The sequence below is a fragment of the Anoplophora glabripennis genome, unplaced genomic scaffold (genome assembly GCF_000390285.2).
Source record: "Anoplophora glabripennis isolate ALB-LARVAE unplaced genomic scaffold, Agla_2.0 scaffold170, whole genome shotgun sequence".
NCBI classification, from domain to species: domain Eukaryota; kingdom Metazoa; phylum Arthropoda; class Insecta; order Coleoptera; family Cerambycidae; genus Anoplophora; species Anoplophora glabripennis.
Genome location: NW_019416299.1, coordinates 545669 through 569676, shown reverse-complemented (window position 1 = coordinate 569676; position 24008 = coordinate 545669). Strand labels below are relative to the sequence as shown.

The 24008-nt window shown below is 32.8% G+C and overlaps 2 protein-coding genes across 8 annotated transcripts in view; one reads left to right on the top strand and one right to left on the bottom strand.

The window, feature by feature from the left end:
* Positions 1–2126, top strand: part of LOC108903970 (interaptin) — a 28704-nt gene extending 26578 nt beyond the window's left edge. For all 7 annotated transcript variants that reach the window (XM_018706323.1, XM_018706327.1, XM_018706328.1 and 4 more), the window contains one exon: positions 1637–2126. In XM_018706323.1, coding sequence (XP_018561839.1) covers positions 1637–1763 — 127 coding nt within the window. In that variant the 3' untranslated portion in view covers positions 1764–2126. The remainder of the gene's footprint in view (positions 1–1636) is intronic.
* Positions 2127–13508: 11382 nt separating this feature from the next.
* LOC108903955 (protein spaetzle 3) overlaps positions 13509–24008 on the bottom strand; it is a 114694-nt gene continuing 104194 nt past the window's right edge. Inside the window, exons 4-6 of the mRNA XM_018706307.2 lie at positions 17657–17905; positions 16806–16931; positions 13509–14228 (exon numbers count right to left, since the gene is read on the bottom strand). Coding sequence (XP_018561823.2) covers positions 14069–14228; positions 16806–16931; positions 17657–17905 — 535 coding nt within the window. The 3' untranslated portion in view covers positions 13509–14068. The remainder of the gene's footprint in view (positions 14229–16805; positions 16932–17656; positions 17906–24008) is intronic.

Sequence of the window (24008 nt, the reverse complement as noted above, 5' to 3'; positions counted from 1 at the left end):
CAAATTTGGTATACGGGCGATTTCGGGGCCGCTGATCACGGATCCGAGGTCAATTTTGTAAAATTCAAAATGGCGATTCCAAGATGGCCGACCAAATTTTCAAAAAATAGATTCGCGCCAAATTTGGTATACGGGGGTTTTCGGGGTCGCTGATCACGGATCCGAGGTCAGTTTTGCAAAATTCTAGATGGCGAATCCAAGATGGCCGAAGAAATTTTCAAAAAATAACGTTCGCTCCAAAGAGTGACCGCAAAAATCGCCCGTTTTTTTCACAATTCGCAGAGAACTAAAGAAAATTGATAAAATTATGTTTTTGGTCTCAAATTACTCGTCGTTAAAAATTAAGATGAACATAGCTTTTAGTTTTTTGACAATTTTTAGAAATCACTCCTATTTAGGGGTTGAAAAGTTGCCCAAAATGAAGAATTGAATATTACCAATAAATGTAAAAGCTATTTTTAATTAGCATGTGAATTTTTTTATCGAATGATTCTTGATATAAAGAAAATGTATTCTCATGACTGAAATAAGCATGTTGAATTAGAAAATCCACCCTTAAGCGCGCTCAGGGGGAGGAATCATCAGATATAATTGTAAAAATTCCAAAAAAAAATATATGAAGATAATTCACATGCTAATTAGTTTTTATATCAATTGGTAATATTCAAATTCTTAATTTTTGGCATTTTTTCAACCCCTAAGTAGGGGTGATTTTTTAAATTTTCAAAATTCTAAATGCTATGCTCATTTCAGTTTTTTACGACAAGTAATTTGCAACCAAAAACATATTTTTATAAATTTTTTTTAATTCTCTGCGAATTGTGATAAAACGGGTGAAAATCACAGGTTTTTTGCGGTCACTTTTTGGTATACGGGGGTTTTCGGGGTCGTTGATCACAGATACGACGTAAAGTTTGCAAAATTCAAAATGGCGGATCCAAAATGGCCGATCAAATTTTCAAAAAATAACATTCGAGTCAAATTTGATATACGTGGGTTTTTGGGGTCGCTGATTACGAATTCGAGGTCAAAATTGAGAAATTCATTTTGTAATATTTTTGTTTACTTCATAACCTGAGTACCCAATCATGTTTTAACCTTCTTCTTTTCGACTATATCTTGTTATTTTTCTGTAAAAGATCTATTAACGGGTTTTCTGCCTAATCTTAGTAATCAAGTACATAGGTAATTAATTAATTAAATTTTTAAAAAGGAATTTTGTAAATCTGATCTCGGATTCGTGATCAGCGACCCCGAAAACCCCCGTATACCAAATTTGGCGCGAATCTGTTGTTTTTTGAAAATTCCTGATATCTGACCTTAATTGACTTGTTTTTTTGAGGTTAGAAAAAGAACCATCAATTCTGACCGCGGATTCAGGTTCGGCGGGGTCTTAATTAAAATAAATGAACATTTGAATATAAAAGAAAAAATTTTTTGTATTTTTCCTAGCACTTTCATGAATTTTTGCTATTTTTGACCCGTTTTTTGAGGTTAGGAAATTCCTGTGATGTGACAGCTCAATTCTGGCACCGCATTCGTGATCGGGAGGCAAAGACTACTTTTTTTTGTGTGGTTGTGTTATTACTTCTTAGAAATATTAGTGAAAATATTGAACGATTCGATGTCCTTTCAGGTCCCACGTTCTCAGCAGGGAAGACATGACGCCGCTCAAAGCCCCGCTGCTCCTCGCTCAGTTCTCGGAACGTTTCGATCAGATCCGAGAGACGCTGGGCATCGCCCTGGACTCTAACGCCACGTAGCGCCCATCGGCAGCCTATTTCCTAGATAGCATGTTCAAAACTATTTGTTCTGTGTTAAAACGTCTAGAAATCGTTGATTTTTTACTAGGTCTAGTCATTTTCGTTACTCTTTCCTATCTGATCGGGATTTTCGTTGATTTTGAGGTGTATTTATTTTGTAAAGTTGTGAATTTAGTTTCTAGGTAGGTGAAAAATGTTTGAGTTACCAGATAAATGTGATGAGTGCCTTCGACTCACGTGCCATGTTCGTGTAAGTGATTGAGAGTTTATATTTAGGTACCTTTAGGACGGAGTATTATCACTGAAGTGCATTTGGTATTGTAGATTTTGTACGATTTGTTTATTAAAGCACTATTTACGGAATGCTGGTTTATTCAAAGTCCCCACAAAAAGGTGAAAGTTTTGACGAGGATGTCGTCATGAATACTGAATTTTTTGGTAACTTTTTTAGTTATTTTTCGTACCCCGCCGCTGGACAGCCTAGCATAACCTCAAACAATTGCACGTGTTAGCCTTGTGCGTGTACCCAATTGGGTACTGCAGCATGCAGTGTTGTCAAATCTTTCTAGATTCGGATTCAAGTTTTTTCACAATATTGTACAGAAATTTAACAATGAAGATACACAAACACACCACATTGTCACTAAACACGAAAACAAATGACTATCTAACAATTTAAAATTGCCGAGAGATTATCTGAGATCTCGAATAAATAGAACACAGCTATAGTATAAATTCATTATTACTAATTTAAAACTTATCGGTTAATTACGTTACAAAAAGAGAGCCATCTATTAGCAGTTTCCTAAGCGTAGACACTCAGTTCCCCCCCAAACATCAATAAATGGCTTTGGTAGTTGCATTTTGGCGTTGACAATGATTTACGTGTTTTTTTTTCAATTTTTTTACTGTCCACGAAAATCTGGATGACTTATTGGAAAATTAGTCATTTTATGCTTTAGGTAATTAAATTACCTACAATTTAAAGTATCTAAAGTCATATTTCACTAATTTGTTAACTAAAATAAAGGTCGCATGCGGAAATAACAGTTTTGGAAAATGGCGCATTATTATTGCAAAAAGCGATGGATGTTGATGAAATTTGTGGAAAAGATCGTTAATCCGAAGATCAACATATGTCGTATCGAAAAAGAAAATTTTCAAATAGTTGGAATTTATAAACAGTTGTCCCAAGGTCGAGCAAAAGCTGCTCGGGAATTCGCTCTTTTTGCATTATAGAGAGCTTATTTTTACGTTTGTTATAACGCTACGGTTATTTTAAAAGTGGTGGACTGTATCAACTTCTAACTGTTAGACAAGCAAAAATAAGATGGTTGGAGACGGCTTACCACTGTTGCAGTTCACTGTCTTCTTGAAGGGCCCTTCTAGTGTCTTAAATTTGAAGACATGGAGTAGGGAATCGATCAGGAAAACACACGCACTTGTTTCTATATCAAGTATTGCTATCGAATGAACTGACTCGCACAAAAAACCATTCCCAACGAAAAAAATACGTAAAGGATATGAATATTTGATTGAATTAAAAATAAGTCAGTTAACGATTAACGTTATACATATAAAATAAATTTATCTCGGGAACAAAAAGGCCTAGGTGATTTCTTTTTTTTAGAATTACCATAAAAATAAGCTCTAATGCTAAAAAGAACAAATTGCCGAGCGGCTTTTGCCTGTTCCTGGGACAATTTGATTATATAAAAAATATAAATTCTAAATGGCTGATTTAATATGGCCGACTTTTTTAAACAATCTAATAAAAAATGACAATTTTCAAAACAATTTTAATCAAACTGATATTATAGGGATTTTCGAAGTCGCTGAACAAGAATATTATATCGGAAAATAAAAATTCAAAATTTCTGATCCAATATGGCCGACTTTTTTAAACAATTTGTTAAAAAATTACAATTTTCAAAACAATTTTAATCAAACTGATATTATAGGGGTTTTCGAAGTCTTTGAACAAGAATATTATATTGGAAAATAAAAATTCAAAATGGCTGATCCAATATGGCCGACTTTTTTAAACAATTTGTTAAAAAATGACAATTTTCAAAACAATTTTAATCAAACTGATATTATAGGGGTTTTCGAAGTCACTGAACAAGAATATTATATTGGAAAATAAAAATTCAAAATGGCTGATCCAATATGGCCGACTTTTTTCAACAATTTGTTAAAAAATGACAATTTACAAATGTATACGAAATAGTCTTAGTGTTTTTTGAAAAAAAGATTAATAACGACTCTAAATTATTTTGCTTCTTTTACGTCTAATCTGTAAAAATTGAAAATAAATATAATAAACAATATTTTATTATTGAAAGTTTATTACAAAAGTTACAAAAAATGTATACGAAACTTTCAAGTGCGAGTGCCAGGTGAGCTCCATTCACCGAGTACATGTTCTCTCTATCTCTTTCTAATATTCAAAAGTATAGTTCTCGAATCACGAGATTGAATTAAATTACCAGATGAACTTCTACCACATAATTTCATTGTGAAAAAATATAAGTAAAACTGAATCTCTCGACAATTTAATGAAAAACAGTATTTTTTCGTATTTTATACAATATTATAGTAACAAAATTTTTTTTTTTTAATTTATTCTCTTTTTAAGATCAAATATTGGTTAAACAAGCAAAAAAATTTCTTTTTAACTTTATTAGTTTATTTAACAAACATCGTTTTAGAACAAATTTTTTGTTTGTTTGTTTTTCTTTAAATTTCATTATAAATTCAACGTTTTAAATAAAACAAAATGGACCATCTTAAAGTGCAGTCTTCACAAGCTTCAAAAAATACTCCTGCAAAGTTGCAATATCATATTTTGAACTAAAGTTATTGGACTTTGAAACGTCCAATAACTTTAGTTCTACCTAAAAAATCAAATTTGCCTTTTTAAAAATTATTAAATATTTCGAGCGTTGCATTTTTTGAATGAGAATTTTAAGATTTTTTTTATATCACTCACTATTTTAAATGCTATTTCAAGAGTAATTGTGAAAGTTTTAGATTTTTATCTTAAAAATTAAGAAAATGGCAGATCTTTAATTAATTTTGAAGAAAATTTTATCGTTACGTAACTTTAATTACACACTATTCCTGTAAATATTTTTTTTCGATTTTAAAATCATGATAACTTGGTAGTTACAAGATGCCCCTTTCATTTAAATTTTTGTGGACTTAATTTGATCAAATAGATCAAAAGTTATAACAAATTTTCATTTTAGAAAATAACTATATACATTTTTCATGTAAAATTCTTTCAATTGGCGCAATTAGTTTTAAAAAAAAATTGAATTTGTTAAGATATACAATAAACAATGGAATTTTGCAACTAATTTGTTAAATAAATAATCAAGCGTGCACTCTACGGTTGGTAACTTTTTATGTGTTCCTAACACCCTCACAAGTGTTCTCTCGAGTTTTCCGCTCTTTTCTTTTTTTTGCTTTTCTATTTTTTTGTGGGCAGAAAGTGTGAAAAAACATGTGTTTTTTTGCGTTTTTTTTTCTTTTTCCCGTTTTGGTCACTTCTTTTGAGTCACTTTTTTGATATTATCACATATATACCCCTCCCCGTCATAAAGTGAGTAAATATGACCACTTTAATGTTCCTCAGCTGTCTTTGATAACCAGTTGTTTTTTAATACTAACATTCAAATTTTGAAAAACGATCGTGTAATCAATTTTATTGACTAAGTTTCTAATAAAATACTTGGTACATCTTTAGTTAAACTTATGCTTTTGCTTCCTAATCTCACCCTGAGCGAAATATTTTAATATATACCAAGGCATGACTGAAACTAACGACAATTTGACATTACAATACGAATCGTTGCCGCACTGATATTTGGCAACAACATGAGAATCGGAGCTTAAAGCGCCGTCGATAACGTTAGAAACCGCCTCGATGTAACACAGAATTGTTGGGTTTTGACCGAGCTCCACAAGAACATTCGTCGTTTTTGTACATTCCAAGTAAAACAGTTTATCGCTTTTGTCGCTAGTAACACCTCTGAAATTAGCACAAATGTTCTTCCACAGCGGTAAAGTGTGAACCAGACAGATATTGTTACACCCTGTGATGAGCTTTTTGTTGATGTAGGGCTGTATAAGTTTGTATAACTTGGCGCTTTTATCATCCAGACAGCGCAGAACGCTATTCATATCGTCTTCTCCAGCTTCTGTTAGTAAGTCTTCCACGTATATCAAGCCCAAGTATTTTGACAACTGCTTACAAACCGATTTATCCAAAAATATCAGCACGTCCACATGCACCGTGGTTCCAGTGATCTGCGTGAGGTTTTTGTCGTGGTATTTCAGCATGGATTCGCAGTCAGCTTCAAGAGCTTTCCGATATGTTTTAAGTTTCTTTTTTAAATGTGCAGCGTCCCCTGCCTCTAAATCTGAGTCCAAAGATTCAGCGTTCGACGATTCACTAGCGTCTACCGTCTTGGATAGAATATACAAATGCTGGTAACCAATAGTGTCCATTTTTCCAATTATTTGGTGTGATCTTTTCAAGGAAGGCGCAAGGAAACATCGGCTGTGAGTGTACATTAACTTTTACGTCCATTTTGCCGGTTTCTTCCATCGTATGTCGATATTTATTTTTTTTAAAGAGCATGTACAATATATCTTGTTCGTAATTCTGTGGTAACAGATTTTCATCGATATATTTCATAAAAGCGGTTATGACACTCGTGAGTAACTTTTGTAACGACTCGGTGTTGGAGAATTCGATGTAAAGGGAACATCTTAGTTGTTCATTCTCAGGAACTAAGTTGTCGGGTTCGAATATCAAGCCTTCCAGTTTTTTAAAATCCATTCTAAAAAGCAACACAAACATGAGATTGTGAGAGAAAGTTGTAGGTTTTAAAAAGGTCTATTGACTTTTTATAAGTATCGATTATTATTTTGTTACTTTTCGAGATATATCGAAAAAAACATTAAAAATCTTTTCTCTTCTATAACTTGTTTACATTTACGTTCCCAAAAAAAGAACGTTTCTGAAAAATTTAAAAATATTAATTATTTTTCAATATATTTCGATTTTTTGAAAAAAAGAGGTGCTCTCGAAAATTGGCTAGATCTTCTCAGCGGATGGTCCTACAGTAAAGATTTTCAGCTAATTTTCTTCGTAAAGAATTGTATTGCCATGCTTTTAAACAATTTTTACGATTTTATTAATTTTATTAATCAAAAAAATGACTTCGAAAAATTGCACTTTTTTTCGGAAATGTTATTTTCATATAATTATTTCAATTTTTATTTTATGAAAATGACTTTTAAAGAAATAAATTGCTGACGTTTTGGAAATGACTTAAAAAAATAAATTGCTGACGTTTTTTTACGAATAAAAAAAAAAGTTTTTGTACGACCTTCTGGAGCTTTTTTATTTAAAAAAATCTAGAGGACGCAACTAACATTTCACAGCGATGCGCTTGATGGAGTATAATTATATTTTCGAGAAAAAAATAATAGGATATGTTTCATTCTTAGTATTAGTATTCGTAATTGAGTAATAAAGTGCAAGTTAAAAAACTGTAAATTAAATAAAAATTAAATATTTCCGGGACTATTTTGTTTCTAACGTGAAAATGAATATTCGTGTTTATCTCATCAAGCTACCCCAAATTAGGTACAAAAGGATTTTTGTACGTGGTCCAGAAGCCGAGATATCAATGATTTTGCAAACGCGAGCCAATTTAGAATGCACGTCGTTAGTTTCCAGAGCGATCGCGCGCCTGTACACTTCACTTTATAACTCAATTATTTTTTTCTTGAAAATATAAGTATTCAATATTAACCACCATAAAGTGCATTGCTGTAAATTGTTAATTGTGTCCTCTATATTTTTAATAAAAAAGTTATCTCGCTTCCAGGTTGCAGGAAAACAATTTTTCTTTTAAATTCGTGATAAAATGTCGGCAATTTCATTTTTTAAGTTATTTTCATAAAATAAAAACTAATTATTTAAAATAAACAGGTTAAAAAAAGTGCAATTTTTTCAGTAATTTTTTTGAACCTCAATAAAATACGAAAATTATTTAATAACATGGTAACACAATCCTCTACGAAGTGAAGTGTTACTGTAGCGCCAATCGCTGAGAAGATCTAGCCAATTTTCGAGTGTTATAAAAAAATAAAGATATCGAAAAATATTTCATAAACTTGAATTTTTCAAAAATATACTTTTTTGGCTTACCTCGGGCTATACTTACAGTAAATAGCAACTTTAGGAACATAAATGTAAACACACAGGGTGTCCCGAAATTAATGCAACAAAATTTGATCCCAAATTCTTAAGACAAATTTAGGTATCCCGTATTTTTTATTTTTCGAAAGTGGCCCCCTTTTCGGAGTTGCAGCCCCCTGAAATCCGCCCGTGAGTATAGTCTTTTTTTTATATCTCAGAACCCAGTTGTACGAGAATCACTAAATTTGGTACACAGGGGTTACGACATGTGGAATCTGATAGTGCTACGCTTTTTGCGGGGAATCCCCTTAAGACAGTTTTTCGTGGGCTCCCTTGTCTATGAAGCCAAAAAAATTTGGTTGCATATTTAAATTTCTTAAAAATTATTAGTCCGCTAGAAAGCCACAAAATGTAGAAACTTTTTTGTCTCTTGATGGTTTTTTGGTACAACGCAGCGTTTTTTGATAAAAAATTAATTTCGGGGCACCCTGTAGAAGAAGAGAAAAGAGGAGATTTTTAACGGCTTTTCCGATATATCTCGATTAGTAACAAAGCAATCGATACTTATAAAAAATCAGTCGATAGATCCTTTTAAAACCTACAACTTTCTCATTTAATATTCTCAATAGTTTTTTAATTATTTAAGAAAAACCGTTTTTTGAAACTTTGCGAATTTTTTTTGACCATATGCCCCAATTTGGATCGAGTTTAAAGAAGGAGAAACTCGATTTAATATTTAATTTTTTCCAGGTAATAATTCGTGTAAGAACACCTTTATAATGCTTGGACTAATAGTGTTGTGTCAAATGTCCAGGTTAGAATTTTGAAGGTTCGGCTGCACAAACATAACTTGGATTCGTGTTCAGCACTCTCGAAAATAGGGAAGTAGGAAAAATTTTGTGACAATTTGGGCATTTTACGCTACACCAAATAATTAGCAAAAGTTAAAAAAAACGAATTATAACCTGACTATTTATTTGATAAAAAAAGTATAATGGGGAATGTGTTTTACCCAAAAAAAAAAAAAAACTGAATCCCACTTTATGTTACACCTATACTTACCTATTTGTACTAATTAAACATTTTAAATTTGATATTACAAACTAGTCAATCACTTGTCAAATCCAAACTGTCTGACACTTATTGCGAGGTTGAAATATGTTCTGTGCCACATTGAGTGCAAAACCCGTTAAATTCTAATAAAATATTTCAGTTCCCGCATTTAAGAAATAGTTCTCGGCGCAACAGCTTAAGGCGCTGCTTATTTTCAGTTGTTTTCGTCACAAAACTTAATTTACTTTTTAACCTTTTTTTTTAATATTTTCCGTACGCCGTCGCTGGAAAAACTAGTGTAACCTCAAATAACGCCGCGCTTTAGTTGCAGCGCATGCACAATAGCACTATCTCCCTTCACGTGCACTGTAGGTTGCCTACAATTCATGTATTTGTAATACGTGAATATTACAGTGGCGGCGCGGCGTACACAAGTATTACAGTGCATTTAAAAAAACTATTTGTGTTAGTTAAAGAACAAACGGGTCGACTTGAAAAATAATTTAATATTCAATATAAAATGATTATAAAGATGGCAGCAGCTTTGTAATACATTTAGCTCTAATATAAATAAGAGTACTTAAATACAATACGAGTATGATATCTACTATGATGGTAACTATTTAGGATTAATTTTAAAAGGAATTGGTAACAAACTTTTAATACCCTACTAAATTAAACTAGATGAAATACGAGTTAAAAAAAATTAAAAAATAGCTAATTTAAAATCAGTCATACTAATTAAAAGTACACCTAATCGACGACATAGTAAACTTAAGTAACGTAAAGTAAATCTCACTTTGATTCAATATTTTAATCTGATTATATATAAAAAATAACTACTTACAACTTGGCGAAGAGAAAAATCAAGATTTTTTTTTTTTTGTAAAATTAAGTGGAATAAAATATTTTTTTAACTGTAGCACCTACCAAGCTGTTAGTTTATTACGATAGAAGATAGGAGTTAATTTTTTCCTAAATATGTGTATTTTTGTGTCCACTACTAACTACTCACTTAAAAAAAGTTTTTTCTTTGAAAACCAAAGTGTGTAATGTTAAGAAATTTGGCACTTTTCAGAATCATTAAAATGCTTATCAAACTACATAGAGTCTGTTGCAAGATATCATTGGTCTAATAATTAAATACATAACAACCCTAGAAAATGTATTCTAAAATCTAAATAATTTAAATTTAAAAAAAATATTAAGTACGGTAAATAATACTAATAAATATAGATAGATAGAAATCCGGCCTTGGCTCAAGCAAATACATTTTTAGAAATACGGTATGGGTACGGTTTTTATACGCAGAATCCAATGAAGGAGTCTTACAACTAATACGCCGTTATTAAGCATTAAAATATAGTTTCAAATACACCCCATGTACAACGCCCTCTATGTTTCAATAGATGAAACAGAACTTATATCCTTCTTTATGTATTTATAGGTAAGTTAGATTCAGTCAAACTTAAGGTTAAGGATTCTATATGGCAACACTCCTTAGGGACCGTCACTGTAGCGGTATTAAACTATACAAAGAATAGTTTCGACAATTTTGATTGATATAACGTGACCGACAAACACAAAAGACCTAGACACCAACTTTTTGACCCTGGGTGACCACCCCAACGACCCCCCCCCCTGCCCGCTAACCTTTTCTGTTTCAGAGACAGCCAGGATCAAGAAACGAAGACAACGGCACACACACACATACACACCCCCCATACCCTCCTTACCTCTCCCCTCCCGCGCTGGGCTAAGGGCCACCTTAGCAAAGCGCATCCCAGGCTGCATAGCCGCACTACCCTACCCAACCATACCACACATAAACATGACACTACCCCCGGGGTTTACACAGACGAGCCGTCGAAGCAAGAAGAGCGCCAGAAGAAAGGGCCCTAGCCGGCGGGGCCCAGCCAGGACAAAAGGAGGTCCCACAAAGCGCCTACACCGGCCGCATTTACGGTCGGGGTAGACGACGGATGGGGCCCACCTACGAAGGCTGTCCAGGCCTACACGAGATGAGGCAGGATAAAGAGGGATAATCCCCCTCGATCCCAAATCATTGAGGCCAATTTCTAGCCATGGAATAATGGCGCGATTGATATAACGTCCTTTGGTGTTTTGGATGGAATTTTTTTTAACTAAAAGAGAAAAACCCACAGTTTCGGTGCTAGCAACGCTAGCATTATTTTAAATGCAGTTATCCTGAAAAATCGCGGCAGGTGTCGAATAATTTTCCGTAAAAAAATTATATAATATTGACGTCGTGGTGTGAATACAGTATGGTGTGCTCGTCAGCCGACTCAATTTCGTCCTATCTGCGCATGACGTCAGTAGAGAAGTGGGGACTCGTTTTTGCACAAATAGCAAGCTGTATATTTAAAATAATCGTGATAAAAAGACGTAAAACGTGCAATTTCCACATTTACATGCGTTACAAGTCATTTTTAGTGTGTAGAACCTATATGTGAATGCAACTTTAAATATTTTGTCAAGTTTGAAGAAATGTAACCTGTTTTGCATAATAAAATGAATGATGTGAAGATGTATAGGTCACAACAACTTTGGATTATTAGAAAAACGACAAAGTTGCATTTCAGTGCCAGTAACGTCACGATTTCGTCAGTCTTTCTCTCAAGTGACGTCACTGCACGCGCGTAGGCACCATACTGTACTCACACGACAGTTGACGTCAGTTCAGACACTCGCCGTTAGATGGCGGGGCAGATCCAAATTCTGTAGAAGCATTGTTGGGGTCGCCAAGAGGTTCGTAAAGACCGTAACCTAAATCGACTAAATATCTACAAACTTTAGTAGGGACGGGCTAATTCGAATTTAAAATTAACTTGATAATTCGATTATTGTAATTATCTGCAGAATTGAATCATTCGAATTACGTTACGGACTCTTGGAGAGGTACCACTGATCATGTTGAAGTGTTGCGACTTGATTACAAGCGAAAATTAATAGATATGATTGTAAATAATCACACTTGTTTTTTTTTTCGTCCAAATGAAATATAAATCGAATTGGATATCATTCGATTTTTTGAAACAATTCATAACACAACCTAAAAATCTGATTACACAGACCGCGATTTTAATTCAACAACACAAATATAGTTTCCCAAAGGTTTCTGGTGCACTGAATTCGAATCTGAGGTCCAAATTTCTCAATTGGCTCTGGTTTTCGAGATATCCGAACCTAAAAGTGCCAAAATCGCGATTTTTTGTCATATTTGAGGTTATGTTATCTAAAGAGGTAACTTTTTTTTGAAACCATTAATGGGGTCTTAAAGTACTATACTTATTCTTTAAAACGCGACTTTTTTCTCGATTTTTAGGGTTTATGGGTTAGGGAATAATGGGCTTAAGTTTTTTGTGCTTAAGATTTATGAATATATTTCCAGATCGATGTAATGCGTAAAATATCGGCCATATATCGAGTTTTTGGACATTTTTTAAAGTTTATTGCAAAATTTGAAGTGATAGAGTATTTTGGAGTTCGGAGTTCAGATTCATGATCAGCGACACCAAAAACATGGAAGATCCCTACTTCCGGGTGCCGATGAATTTAGGTTTGTGATGCTGCGTCGTAAGTAACGAGCGTTCAAATAAAAACGTGGTCGAAGTTGGCCCTGACACATTGGACGTAGGGCGTAGCTTATAGCGACCAACTTGACCTCATTTCTCAACGAGCTGTTTAGCAGCTGTCAGTTTCAATAACAAAGCGGCGATACAGCGCTTTGACAGATGACGTTTAAGTTCATTTGCTATACGCAACGCCCTACGTCAAAATTTTCAGAATCAACTTGACCACGTTTTTATTTGAACGCTTGTTATATTCAAAAATCGAAAAATAAGTCACTAAACTTCAACACGCGATTTCCAAAGTCGAAAAATGGTATCGGGATAAATCCAAGACTTTAAGACCCCATTAATGGTTTTAGCAAAAAAATTTACCTATCCATTTAACCTAACCTCAAATATGTCAAAAACTCGCGATTTTGACAGTTTTAAGTTCGGATATCTCGAAAACCTGAGCCAATTGAGAAATTTGGACCTCGGATTCAAATTCAGCGCACAAATCTTTCGGAAAAATACCTTCTGGTTTGTGGGTTAGAGGGTCGGTCAAATTTTGTCGGCCTATGTTATTTAAGAGGGATCTATAGCAAATAGACAACCAGCAATACATTTTTATAGATTTTGTTACACAGCTTGTCTAAATATGAATGAATGCACAAGTAACAGACTTTCCCCCATTTTAACGCAGATTTTTTATAAAATGAAATTAGTTTAAAACTCTAATTGCTATTTCGTGTAAAGAAATTTGTAATTTACGATACTGCTTGCTCAAAAGCGGCAAATTACAAATTTCTTTACAACAAAAAGTAATTTGAGCTTCAAACTAACTCCATTTTATAGAAAATCTGCGTTAGAATGGGGGAAAGTCTGTTATTTGTGCATTAATTCATATTTAGACAAACTGTGTAATAAAATATATCAACATGTATTACTGGTTGGCTATTTGCTATAGAGCCCTCGTAAGGTTATTATCTCTAGACTTTAGACATTTGTTGGTAGAGTCGCCATCTAGTAGTCATCTCCTCAAGTTTCACTATTTCCTATAAACGTAGTAAAAATCTTGCTATTTTCTAAAACTTGCCCTATTTTTCGTAAATTTCAAATTGATTTACAATCGTAAATTTGTGAAACCGTATATCTACATATCTCAAGTTAAAAGATGTTAAAACATCCGTTTTACAAATACTGAGGTTAAAAAACAATAATTCAATCGCAAAATCAACATACCAGTTCTGTAGACCTATTAAAAACGCCGTAAAACCGAATATATTTGCTCAAGACAAGGCCTCGTTACAAACTAAGTCTGTCAAGGACCAAGGTATTAACCTAGACGCATGGAATGTGAAAAATAATCTGATATGTATCGCGTAGTATTCCTTATCGGGTTGAGATTCGTCCGCGTTAGGGATTCGGTGAGCATTCGAGAAATTCTACTAGAAACGGGGCTAGTTGGGGTTGCACCTGCACACGCAACACGAGGGGAACAGGAACCAGTCCATGAAGATGCCCTTGCAGTCGTTGTCGGGGTCGTAGGCCAGCAGGCGGTGCCACTTGTATTTCTGCTCGCAGCCGCACTCTCCGGAGCACCGCTTCGTGCTGCTCTTCCTGAAAACCGACATTGCGACGATTAAAAGTTAGTCGTGTCGTAATTTGTCAGTTCTAATGAAAACATGCTTTCTAAAATTATAAAATGCCGCAACACGTACATCACTCGACGTTTTTTGAAATAACAAATTATAAAAAAAATAGTGTATACCTTAATACATAAAAATGTCTATTATTACTAAAAATTATTCGATTTTTTTCATACAAGTTTGCTTTGATATAAAAAGTAAATAGCGCACTCTTATCTGATTTATAGTCACTACGCTTGATACACTTATTTTTCTTTTTCACAAAATCTGGAATGCACAATTTATTCTGAAAATAATTTTGTATCCCTAATGCAGACTAAGGAGACTACAATAAAAAGAATTATATAGTGGACCAGGCTAGGCCCCAAACTCCGGGTCCGAATCGTTCTTACTGCACCTCAATAAAAACAAGTGGCTTCTTAAAGGTACGGTAGCCGCGTGCTTGCATAGACTTTGGAAATGAAATGCAGATATGCGATACTTTTATGACCGGTACTTTATGATCTGCTGGATATCGATGCGACGGGCGCAGAGCATATGACATGCACGTGTACATTTCTGCGGTTCCCCATACACACATCATTCAATTGATATTCTGGTTATTATGTTAACTCTATTAATGAAATTTTATGAATAAATGACGTTTTTCTACAAATTGTTGCATCTTGTTCCTATTTGAAAAGTAATGATTGTAAAAACAAATTTTTGATATTCTCAATTATGTATTTATAAATACAAAGCTGTGTGTAAAAATCAAGACTTTATCTGAATGCAAGTTAAGAGAAATTGCCAAGACAATCTAGGTATCCGCGATAATTTTTAAGATGCAAGCGCACCATGCGGCGAAAGCAGTAAGCTCCGAGACAAGGTAATTTTGACATTGCCGTTCGTGTTTACACCATTTACACATTCATTTGAACATTTGTTTTATTTGCCATTATTGTTAGTAATTTTGTTATCAAACTGCGGTTATTTGACTTTTGTGTTATTTTATAGGTTTCAAATATTTCGTATATAAATTTTAAGGCGAGTATTTATGTCTACTTTATTTGTCTCTAGCATTACAATTTAATGTACATTTTATTAGGTTATAACTATGAACTTATCCGTTGTGGAATACATTTCCTATTTCCATATATGCCAACGAAAACTCTCGTTGTATATCAGAAGGAGAGGCAGTTTTTAACGCTGATCATGTGGTACTATATGGGAAAATTGGGCAAAGTTAATTTAAATTTAGAAATTTAGGTATATTATGTCTGCAAACTAGTGCCCTTACTTTCTAACAACCCTAATGAAATTCAGGGAGTATTATCTATCGGCAATATTTTGAAAATTTCTTCAATGGTTTGATGAAAACTTAATTCTGGATTTTTCTTGGACCATGAAGAGCAACCTTGAACTGAACAGTAATAGTTTGACAGTTTCTATCCATAATTGCAGAAATTTCCCTCACACTATTTTCTTAAAATAACTGTTCAAAAAACGAACACTAAACGCAGTTTTAAATAAAATACAAAACGACTATTAATTTTTACATCAAAGCAAACTTGTGTGAAAAAAATCGAATAATTTTTAGTAATAATAAACATTTTTACATATTAAGGTATACACAATTTTTTTACAATTAGTTATTTCAAAAAACGTCGAGTAATGTACCTGTTGCACCATATTACATATTCTATTTGTTGAATTAACAATTTTGTCGTTTATAACAGTAACTTAAGAAAATTTATTGAAAAATGTTGAATGAAACATTTAAAATAAACAGAGTACCTGAACATTAATATTTCTTACTTTTTGAAAAATATATAAGAAGATGGTATCTATCTTAATATTTAGAACTGTTAAGTTGGACAAAAGAAACTTCAAATTTCTGAGTGAGTAATGCCTGTTATTTTTAGAGCTGTTTTAGAATTTTTTTTTCGGGTTTTACGGTAATTGTGACAGGAACAATTATTTAGAATTATTGTAAAGTATTTGTTTTTAAATTATTTTAATACTTTAACGAATTAAAAAAAACATTGTTTGTAAAACGTAATAAATTTTTATTTTTCCGAAATGTAATTGCCGACATGAAGGAAATAAAATTACGGTTGCAAACAAAATTATCTAACAATTAAAAAAAAAACCATTACGTTTTTCTTTAAAAAATGTCGGTTTCTGTAATCAAATCTCACTGATTTAAGATTTGCTGTAAAAAAGTTTAAGGTTGGTTATTTTCGATAAGTAGTTAATCCTATGTTATAAACTGTGTTTTATTTACCTGAATCTCAGTTAATCTCAACTATTCTCGGTGCTGATTGTTCAATTAAGTGAGATTAGGTAACTAAGATCTCAGGTAAATAAAACAACTGTAACATAAATTGATTCAATTGAACTACAAGAAGAGAGTTTCCCGAGCTGAAATACACAGTTAACACCAGGAGAAAGATAGATGGCTCTGAAAATCGTATTTGACGTTAACAATAGACGTTGACCATTAATTTTATTAGCCATGCTCTTATTTGATGCCAGTATTTGAAGAAGAAGAAGAAAATCTACTTACGAGCACACCTCCTGGTGGATAGCTTGTTCGAAGTGCTGCGTGTTGACGATGGCCCTAATTTTGCCGGCGGAGTTTGACGCCCAGTAAGGCGTCACTATTTCTATTTTGCTCTCGCACGCGTCTACCCTGAAAAAAAAAAAACATATAAAATGCAACGATACGTCACAGTTCTATCGAGATCAAAAAGAAATAATGTCAGAAATCGAAAAAGGAATACTGAAGATCGTAATTAGTTAATGTGGCAGAAAAGTTTTCATTTTTAAGGTCATTTTAAGGTCAAGTTCCCCTCTCGACCTTCTCAAGTTGGTATCATGTCGCGATAGCGAGATATCGGAAAATGGTCTCTACAAAAGTTGTTTGGGTAGTGGGGGACCACCATCAAGTGACCCTTGATTTGACCTTGAGCGCCATATTCATGTTATTACAAGGTCAATTCTTGTTTTTTGAAGGTAATACGTCTGAATACCGTAGGATGGACATTTTGAGGTAGGCAGCAGGATTTGAAATACTCTCATTGTGACACTAATGGCTAGGGCCAGAAGATGGGGGTATGCAAGACCAAATTCTCGAAAACGAAATCTATTTTTGTTACTTTTACGCTCTCAAAATCATGAAAACCAATATCATGGATACAAAAACCATCATATCATCGTCTTTTCCCGATTTTAGTGATTTTCATTAAAATGACCTTCAAAGTTTAATCCAAGGTCACCAAGAGGCGGTCCCCGATGATCCAAATAACATGTAGAGGTCATTTTTTCAATAACCCTCTATCCGACGAGATACCAACCTGAGAATTTCGACAGGGTGTTTACGGAAAATTTAAAAACGAGCTATAAATTAAATATTACCTGCCGCTTTCCGAGCTCTGGTTGTTCCGGAAGTTCTGCCTCGGACTCCTGTTCTTGCCGAGCGACTCCGTGGTCTCCAGGGGGTCGGGCCCGGGGTCGAAGTGCAGGTCGGGCACTCCGGGCTGCGTCGACCGCTTCTTCTTCGTGCCCGATCCACCGGAACGACCCGCGTAGTCGGGCATGTCGAATTCACCGTACATGCGCCTCATCAGCGCCTTGTTCTCGTCTATGAACAGTTCTATCCGGTCTCTGGAATTGAAGGCCACGATTAGAAGAAGAAGAAGAAGAATATAAGCAGACTGTAATAGTGTTGTTGATGTATGTAAGAAACTGGGGTAGTTCCTTGTACACGGAATATTGCTACACCCTGTATATACTTTCCATGATTTGAACTATTGCATTCAGTGCGTTTTTTAAGACAAATTTTTTTTTTGTGAAAACGTAGGTAATGAAAAAATTATCTTATTATAACCCGTTGCTAGAAAACTTATTCATAATAGCTAGAGATTTTGTTGAGACCACAATAAAGACTTACATTTTTATATGAATCGGTTTTCAGGGGATACCTACAGAATGGTGACCTTGAGCAAGTCAGCCATACTGTAAAGGAGTAAATTCTTCGCTCTTTCTGTGGGTTTTGAATGCGACGGCGTTCTTAATCTCTCGGAGAAATTGTTTCTTTGCACCTTTTCTTACAAAATAGACATAATTACTACTAGTCCAGGCGGTATCTGTCTTACAAAGGGTGTACTTGGGTAAAACGCATATGATGGGAGATTTTTGCTTTAACGGCTTCTAAATAACATCAGAAATGATAATTTTTCTATGCAAATAAAAAAAAACGTGGGCTTAATTGTTATTACAAAAAAGTATATAAAAATAACAAAAAAATCATTTTTTTCTTGGATTTCTCGTCGACAACTTAGCAACTATTCATTTTAGACAAAAATAGAAGAGGAAAAAAAGTTTTGTAATTAAATTTTGAACAAGATAGAGTTAGTTGCAATTCGAAAAAATAATTATTGTTATTGCAAAAATCGGAAAAATCATTTAAAAAATTGCAAAAAATGCTAGTTTATTTGTCAATTTTTTTCAGACACTTGAATAATACCTAGGATCTTCATACTTTTCCCAATTAAACTTCTTAGTGCATAGAATCATCACACCAAATTTCATCCAATTCGGTTCGATAGTTTTTACATAATAATTGTTTAATTTTTTTTTTTTTTTTTAAATTAAAAAATTTTCAAAATCAAATTTCTAAAAATCTAAAGCCTTTGAATACTTGAAAATTTCACCACAAAAAGAAGAGCTCTCAAGCTTTAAAATGCTTTTTGAAAAATTCAAATCGGACGATTAGGTGAGCCGTGGTGATTGTTTAAACATTTTCGCAATTTTCACGCTTATAAACAATTGCAATAATTTAATGTTTTTTTCAAATTTTTGGTAATACTAGTAAGTTTGTTTAAATATTATAAAATTGTTTAAACAATAATTATTTAAATAAACAACTGAAAATTGGTATTAATTTTTAGTTGTACGATAAATTTCTAAAAGTCTTTCAAAAATTATTACTCACATAAATTGTGAATAATTATAATTTTAATTTTTTCGTTTACTTTTAAAATATTTATCTAAAATTTATTTTTTATTTATAAAAAAAGTATAAGAATCTTTTGGATACTTAATTAATACCAACAACATGGTGCAACATGCAAAAATTTTGGTCGTGAAAATTAACAGTAAATAAATAAACATAATAAATTAATCATTTTTTAAAGTAACTGTTTATCGGCATGTCAAAAGTCCAATAATTAATAATAAAATGTAGTTGAAAATATGATAATTGAATTTTTTAGTTGCGAGACATCGATTTAAAAAAAAATCATCGAAATTGGTCCATTAGACGCTGAGATAAGTGAAATTTTTCCGAGTGTCGCAATTTTGAACTCGAGAATTCAGATCGGAGTAGCTGTGTGTTTGCTCCCCCCACCACTGATACCTCATTGATTTCACGCGGTCTTGAATATCTTTGAGTGACATTTTAAATGGGACGCCCGTGATTGCAAATTTTGAAAATTTATATCTGGAAAGTACTCGGAATAACAAACCTATTGGTTCAAAAAACAGCCCTTATAGTTTTGCTGTAAATAAGGGTTAACTTTAACGGGCTATAACTCCGAAAATAATGGGCGGATCATCAGGTTTTTTTTTAAATACTCGCCTTTCCGAGTACTTTCAAACCATATTTTAAAATAAAAAAAAATTTGAAAAAACATTAAATTATTGCAATTGTTTATAAGCGTGAAAATTGCGAAAATGTTTAAACAATCACCACGGCTCACCTAATCGTCCGATTTGAATTTTTCAAAAAGCATTTTAAAGCTTGAGAGCTCTTCTTTTTGTGGTGAAATTTTCAAGTATTCAAAGGCTTCTGATTTTTAGAAATTTGATTTTGAAAATTCTTTAATTTAAAAAAATTTAAAAAATTAAACAATTATTATGTAAAAACTATCGAACCGAATTGGATGAAATTTGGTGTGGTGATTCTATGCACTAAGAAGTTTAATTGAAAAAAGTATGAAGATCCTAGGTATTATTCAAGTGTCTGAAAAAAATTTACAAATAAACTAGCATTTTTTGCAATTTTTTAAATGATTTTTCCGATTTTTGCAACAACAATAATTATTTTTTCGAATTGAAACTAACTCTATCTTGATCAAAATTTAATTACAAAACTTTTTTTCCTTTTCCATTTTTGTCTAAAATGAATAGTTGCTAAGTTGTCGACGAGAAATCCAAGAAAAAAATTAATTTTTTTGCTATCTTATACTTTTTTGCAACAACAATTAAGCCCACGTTTTTTTTTATTTGCATAGAAATATTATCATTTCTGATGTTATTTAAAAGTCGTTAAAGCAAAAATCTCCGATCATATGCGTTTTACCCAATCCGAAACAAGTACCGCCTGGACTATACTTTGTTTGAAATAAAATTAAAAACTATTTCGCCAATGCAGATAATGCAACGTTGAATTTATACATGGCATTTATTTAAAAGTATTCGGTAATTACTATATACCGGGTGTTTCTTAAGTGGGGATAAAAAATCCAGGGGCACATTATGTAGCCATAAATAAGGTTTTTTTTGTTTGTAATTATGGGGTCTTAGGACAGCCATTGTCTAGCTACAGCGTGTCAAAAATTATTTAAAAAAATCAGTTTTTAATTTTTAATTTCTAAACCGGTTAAGATAATTTAAATTAATTCGGTGTGCGTATTTAGTATGACAGTAGATATGAAACAAAAAATTACCAGCTTTAGAAACTTACCAGTGGCGGAGGTGTGGGCATCATCGATCATTATTTGTAAAAAAAATATATCACCCTGTATGATACTACAAATGAAATAGGTCATCCATATGCGCCATGGTATTATCTTCACTTATTGTTCCTTTACACTTTTTTGTATTCCAAACCGATTAACAACAAAATTGCATTTATTTCATCGAGTGCATTTTTACGATACTCATTACTTAAAATAATAACAAAATAATTAATTAACACTGGAATTACTGAAATGTTGGAAATGACCACCTTCAGTGAAAATACATGCTTCAGATTTTCTAGAAATTGAAGATGTGCAAACATTCCAGGAGTAGCTCTTATAACATCACAACCAGCTATAATTTGTTGATGTAAGTGCTCCTCAGATTCAATGTGAACCTTGGAAACTAATGTCTTGAGATGTTCCCAACCAAAAAAATCAATATGGTTCATATCGAGTGATCTGGGTGGCCAAGGTTGACCTAGTTTTTGAGTTCTTCGTCCAATCACGTTATTACCGAATCTTTCATTTAAAAATTCACCAGAAGTCAAACTAAAATATAGGGGAGCCCCGTCATGCATAAACCACATTCTTTCTCTTAACGTATAGTGAACATTGTCAAGTAGATCAGGTAAAACGTTTTCAAGAAAATGTCCCTATGAGGCACCGGTTAAAGTTCTTGGTAAAAAGTAAGGCCCAACAAGAAAATTTGCAATAATACCCACTCATACGTTCAAAGAAATTGATGTTGAAAACGAGATTTCATTAAGCCATGAGGATTTTCATCAGATCAAACGTGTTTATTGTGGAAGTTCATTGCAGCATCTCTGGAAAAATTAGCTTCGTCGGTAACAATATGCCAGCGGCAAAGTCAACATTTGATTCAATTTTTTGCGAAATTCAGTGGCAAAATTGTAGGCGAGCAGGACAGTCTTGAGACAGTAAGGCTTGAGCCATTTGTAGGAGATATGGGGTATAACTGTTGATGCTTTAGAACAGACCAAACTAATTTGTGATTCACATTAATATTTGCAGCGATCTTCCTAATACAAATACTAGTATTCTTCAATTTCGTGTAAAATAGCTACTTCCAACTCAAGTATTCTAACACTCAAAGGTCTTTCAGGAATTGGACCTTTCTGAAAAAAGCCTGACTGAAAAACGTTGAAAAACATTTCTGAACATCCTTGGATTTGGAGTTGGATTATTTGGAAATCTTTCCATATAAATTCAACTAGCCTCATTACCATTTCCATCTGAATGCCATAAATGTAAACCATATTAGGCCAAGCAAATAAAATGTTTACTCGAAAAAAGTCTTATCCGCGAGGTTATTGTAAAATTGTCTAAAGGAACATAATACAAGACATCTGTTATCTCGTGAGTAAAAAAATTTTATTAGCTAACAAATTAGTTTCTATTTAAACAAATAAGTGAGGAAAACAGTTTTTTCACTTTGCAGGGAAAACCATCAATTTTAAAGTGACAATAATTTTTGTGACATTTTAGTAAATTAAAAAAAAAATAGTATAAAGATGCATTTTTTCTAGGGTTCAGGGCTATTCTACGAATTCGTAAATATGCCCATTGTTACCTTCTCTTTAAAGGGCTCGTGAGTCGTTAATTTTCCACATTTTTCAATGTAATTCACGGGAAATCGTCGTAATATACGTCGTAAACTTAATGTTTATAAACAATTGCGCTTTTTTTTTTAAATTTGTATTTTTTTGCCAGCTATCCATTGAATCTATTTTCTGTGAGGTAGCATAAATAGCAACAATTTTATTCAAATTGTTTATAAGCGAAAAACGCACGGATTTTTAATGCACAATTTGCGAATGTTAATGTCAAAAAACCGGTGATATTTTTTAATAGGTTGCTTAATTACGTCTTTAAGATTACAATGACGCTTTCAGAATCATGTTTGGTTGAAAATTAACGCCTGTACAGAGACTTAAAGTTTATAACTTTTGGAGCCTCCGTTATAAACAAATTGAATTGTGCGAAAATTATTGCACCTACAGCGCCCATTTTTGGCACATTTTTAAAGTATGACAAAACCCTCAACTTGTCATAGGTTTTATAAAATTTTAACAATAAATGCGATAGTTATGAACAAATTAAGAAATGGGCACTTTTCTTGTTTTTTTGCAATAACTTTTTTGTTTATTAACAGATTTTAATTTAACAAGTCTCATTTTGTAGATAATTTTACTCCCTACAAGCTGTCTGCGAGTCACTTTTCGCTAAAATTGATGGTTTTCCCTGCAAAATGAAAAAACTGTTTCCCTCACTTATTTGTTTAAATAGAAAAGTTAGCTAATAAAATTTTTTGACCCACCAGATGAGAGATGTCTTGTATTATGTTCCTTTAGACAATTTTACAATAATTTCGCGGATAGGAATTTTTTCGAGTTTCTCTTTTATTTTCACTAATTTTCCTGGTGTAATATTTATTGGCCATTTCAACATTTGAATATGCATAAGCCATTAGTAAAACTTAATCTTTTTAAAAAATAAGCTTAATTTGACAATACACAATATTAAATAAGATGACGGTTTCTCATTATTATTGTTTTGCATGGCCTCCCTAAGATATGTTTAAGTAATTTGAGTAACTGTGTAAAAATGCACTTGATCAAATAAATCAATTTTGTTGTTAATCGGTTTGGAATACAAAAAAGTACAAAGTAACAAAAAGTGAAGGTAATACAAAGCCTCATATGATGACCTGATTTATTTGTAATATTATACAGGGTGATATATTTTTTTGGCTAATAATGATCGATGATACCCACACCTCCGCCATTGGTAAGTTTCTAAAGCTGGTAATTTTTTGTTTTATACCTATTGTCATACGAAATACGCACACCGAATTTGGTTAAATTATCTCAAGCGGTTTAGAAATTAAAAATTAAAAACTGATTTTTTTAAAATTTTTGACAAGTTGCAGCTGGACAATGGCTGTCCTAAGACGCCACATTTATTTTAATTGCCCTCAAAATTGTTCATTTTAAAGCTTCCCT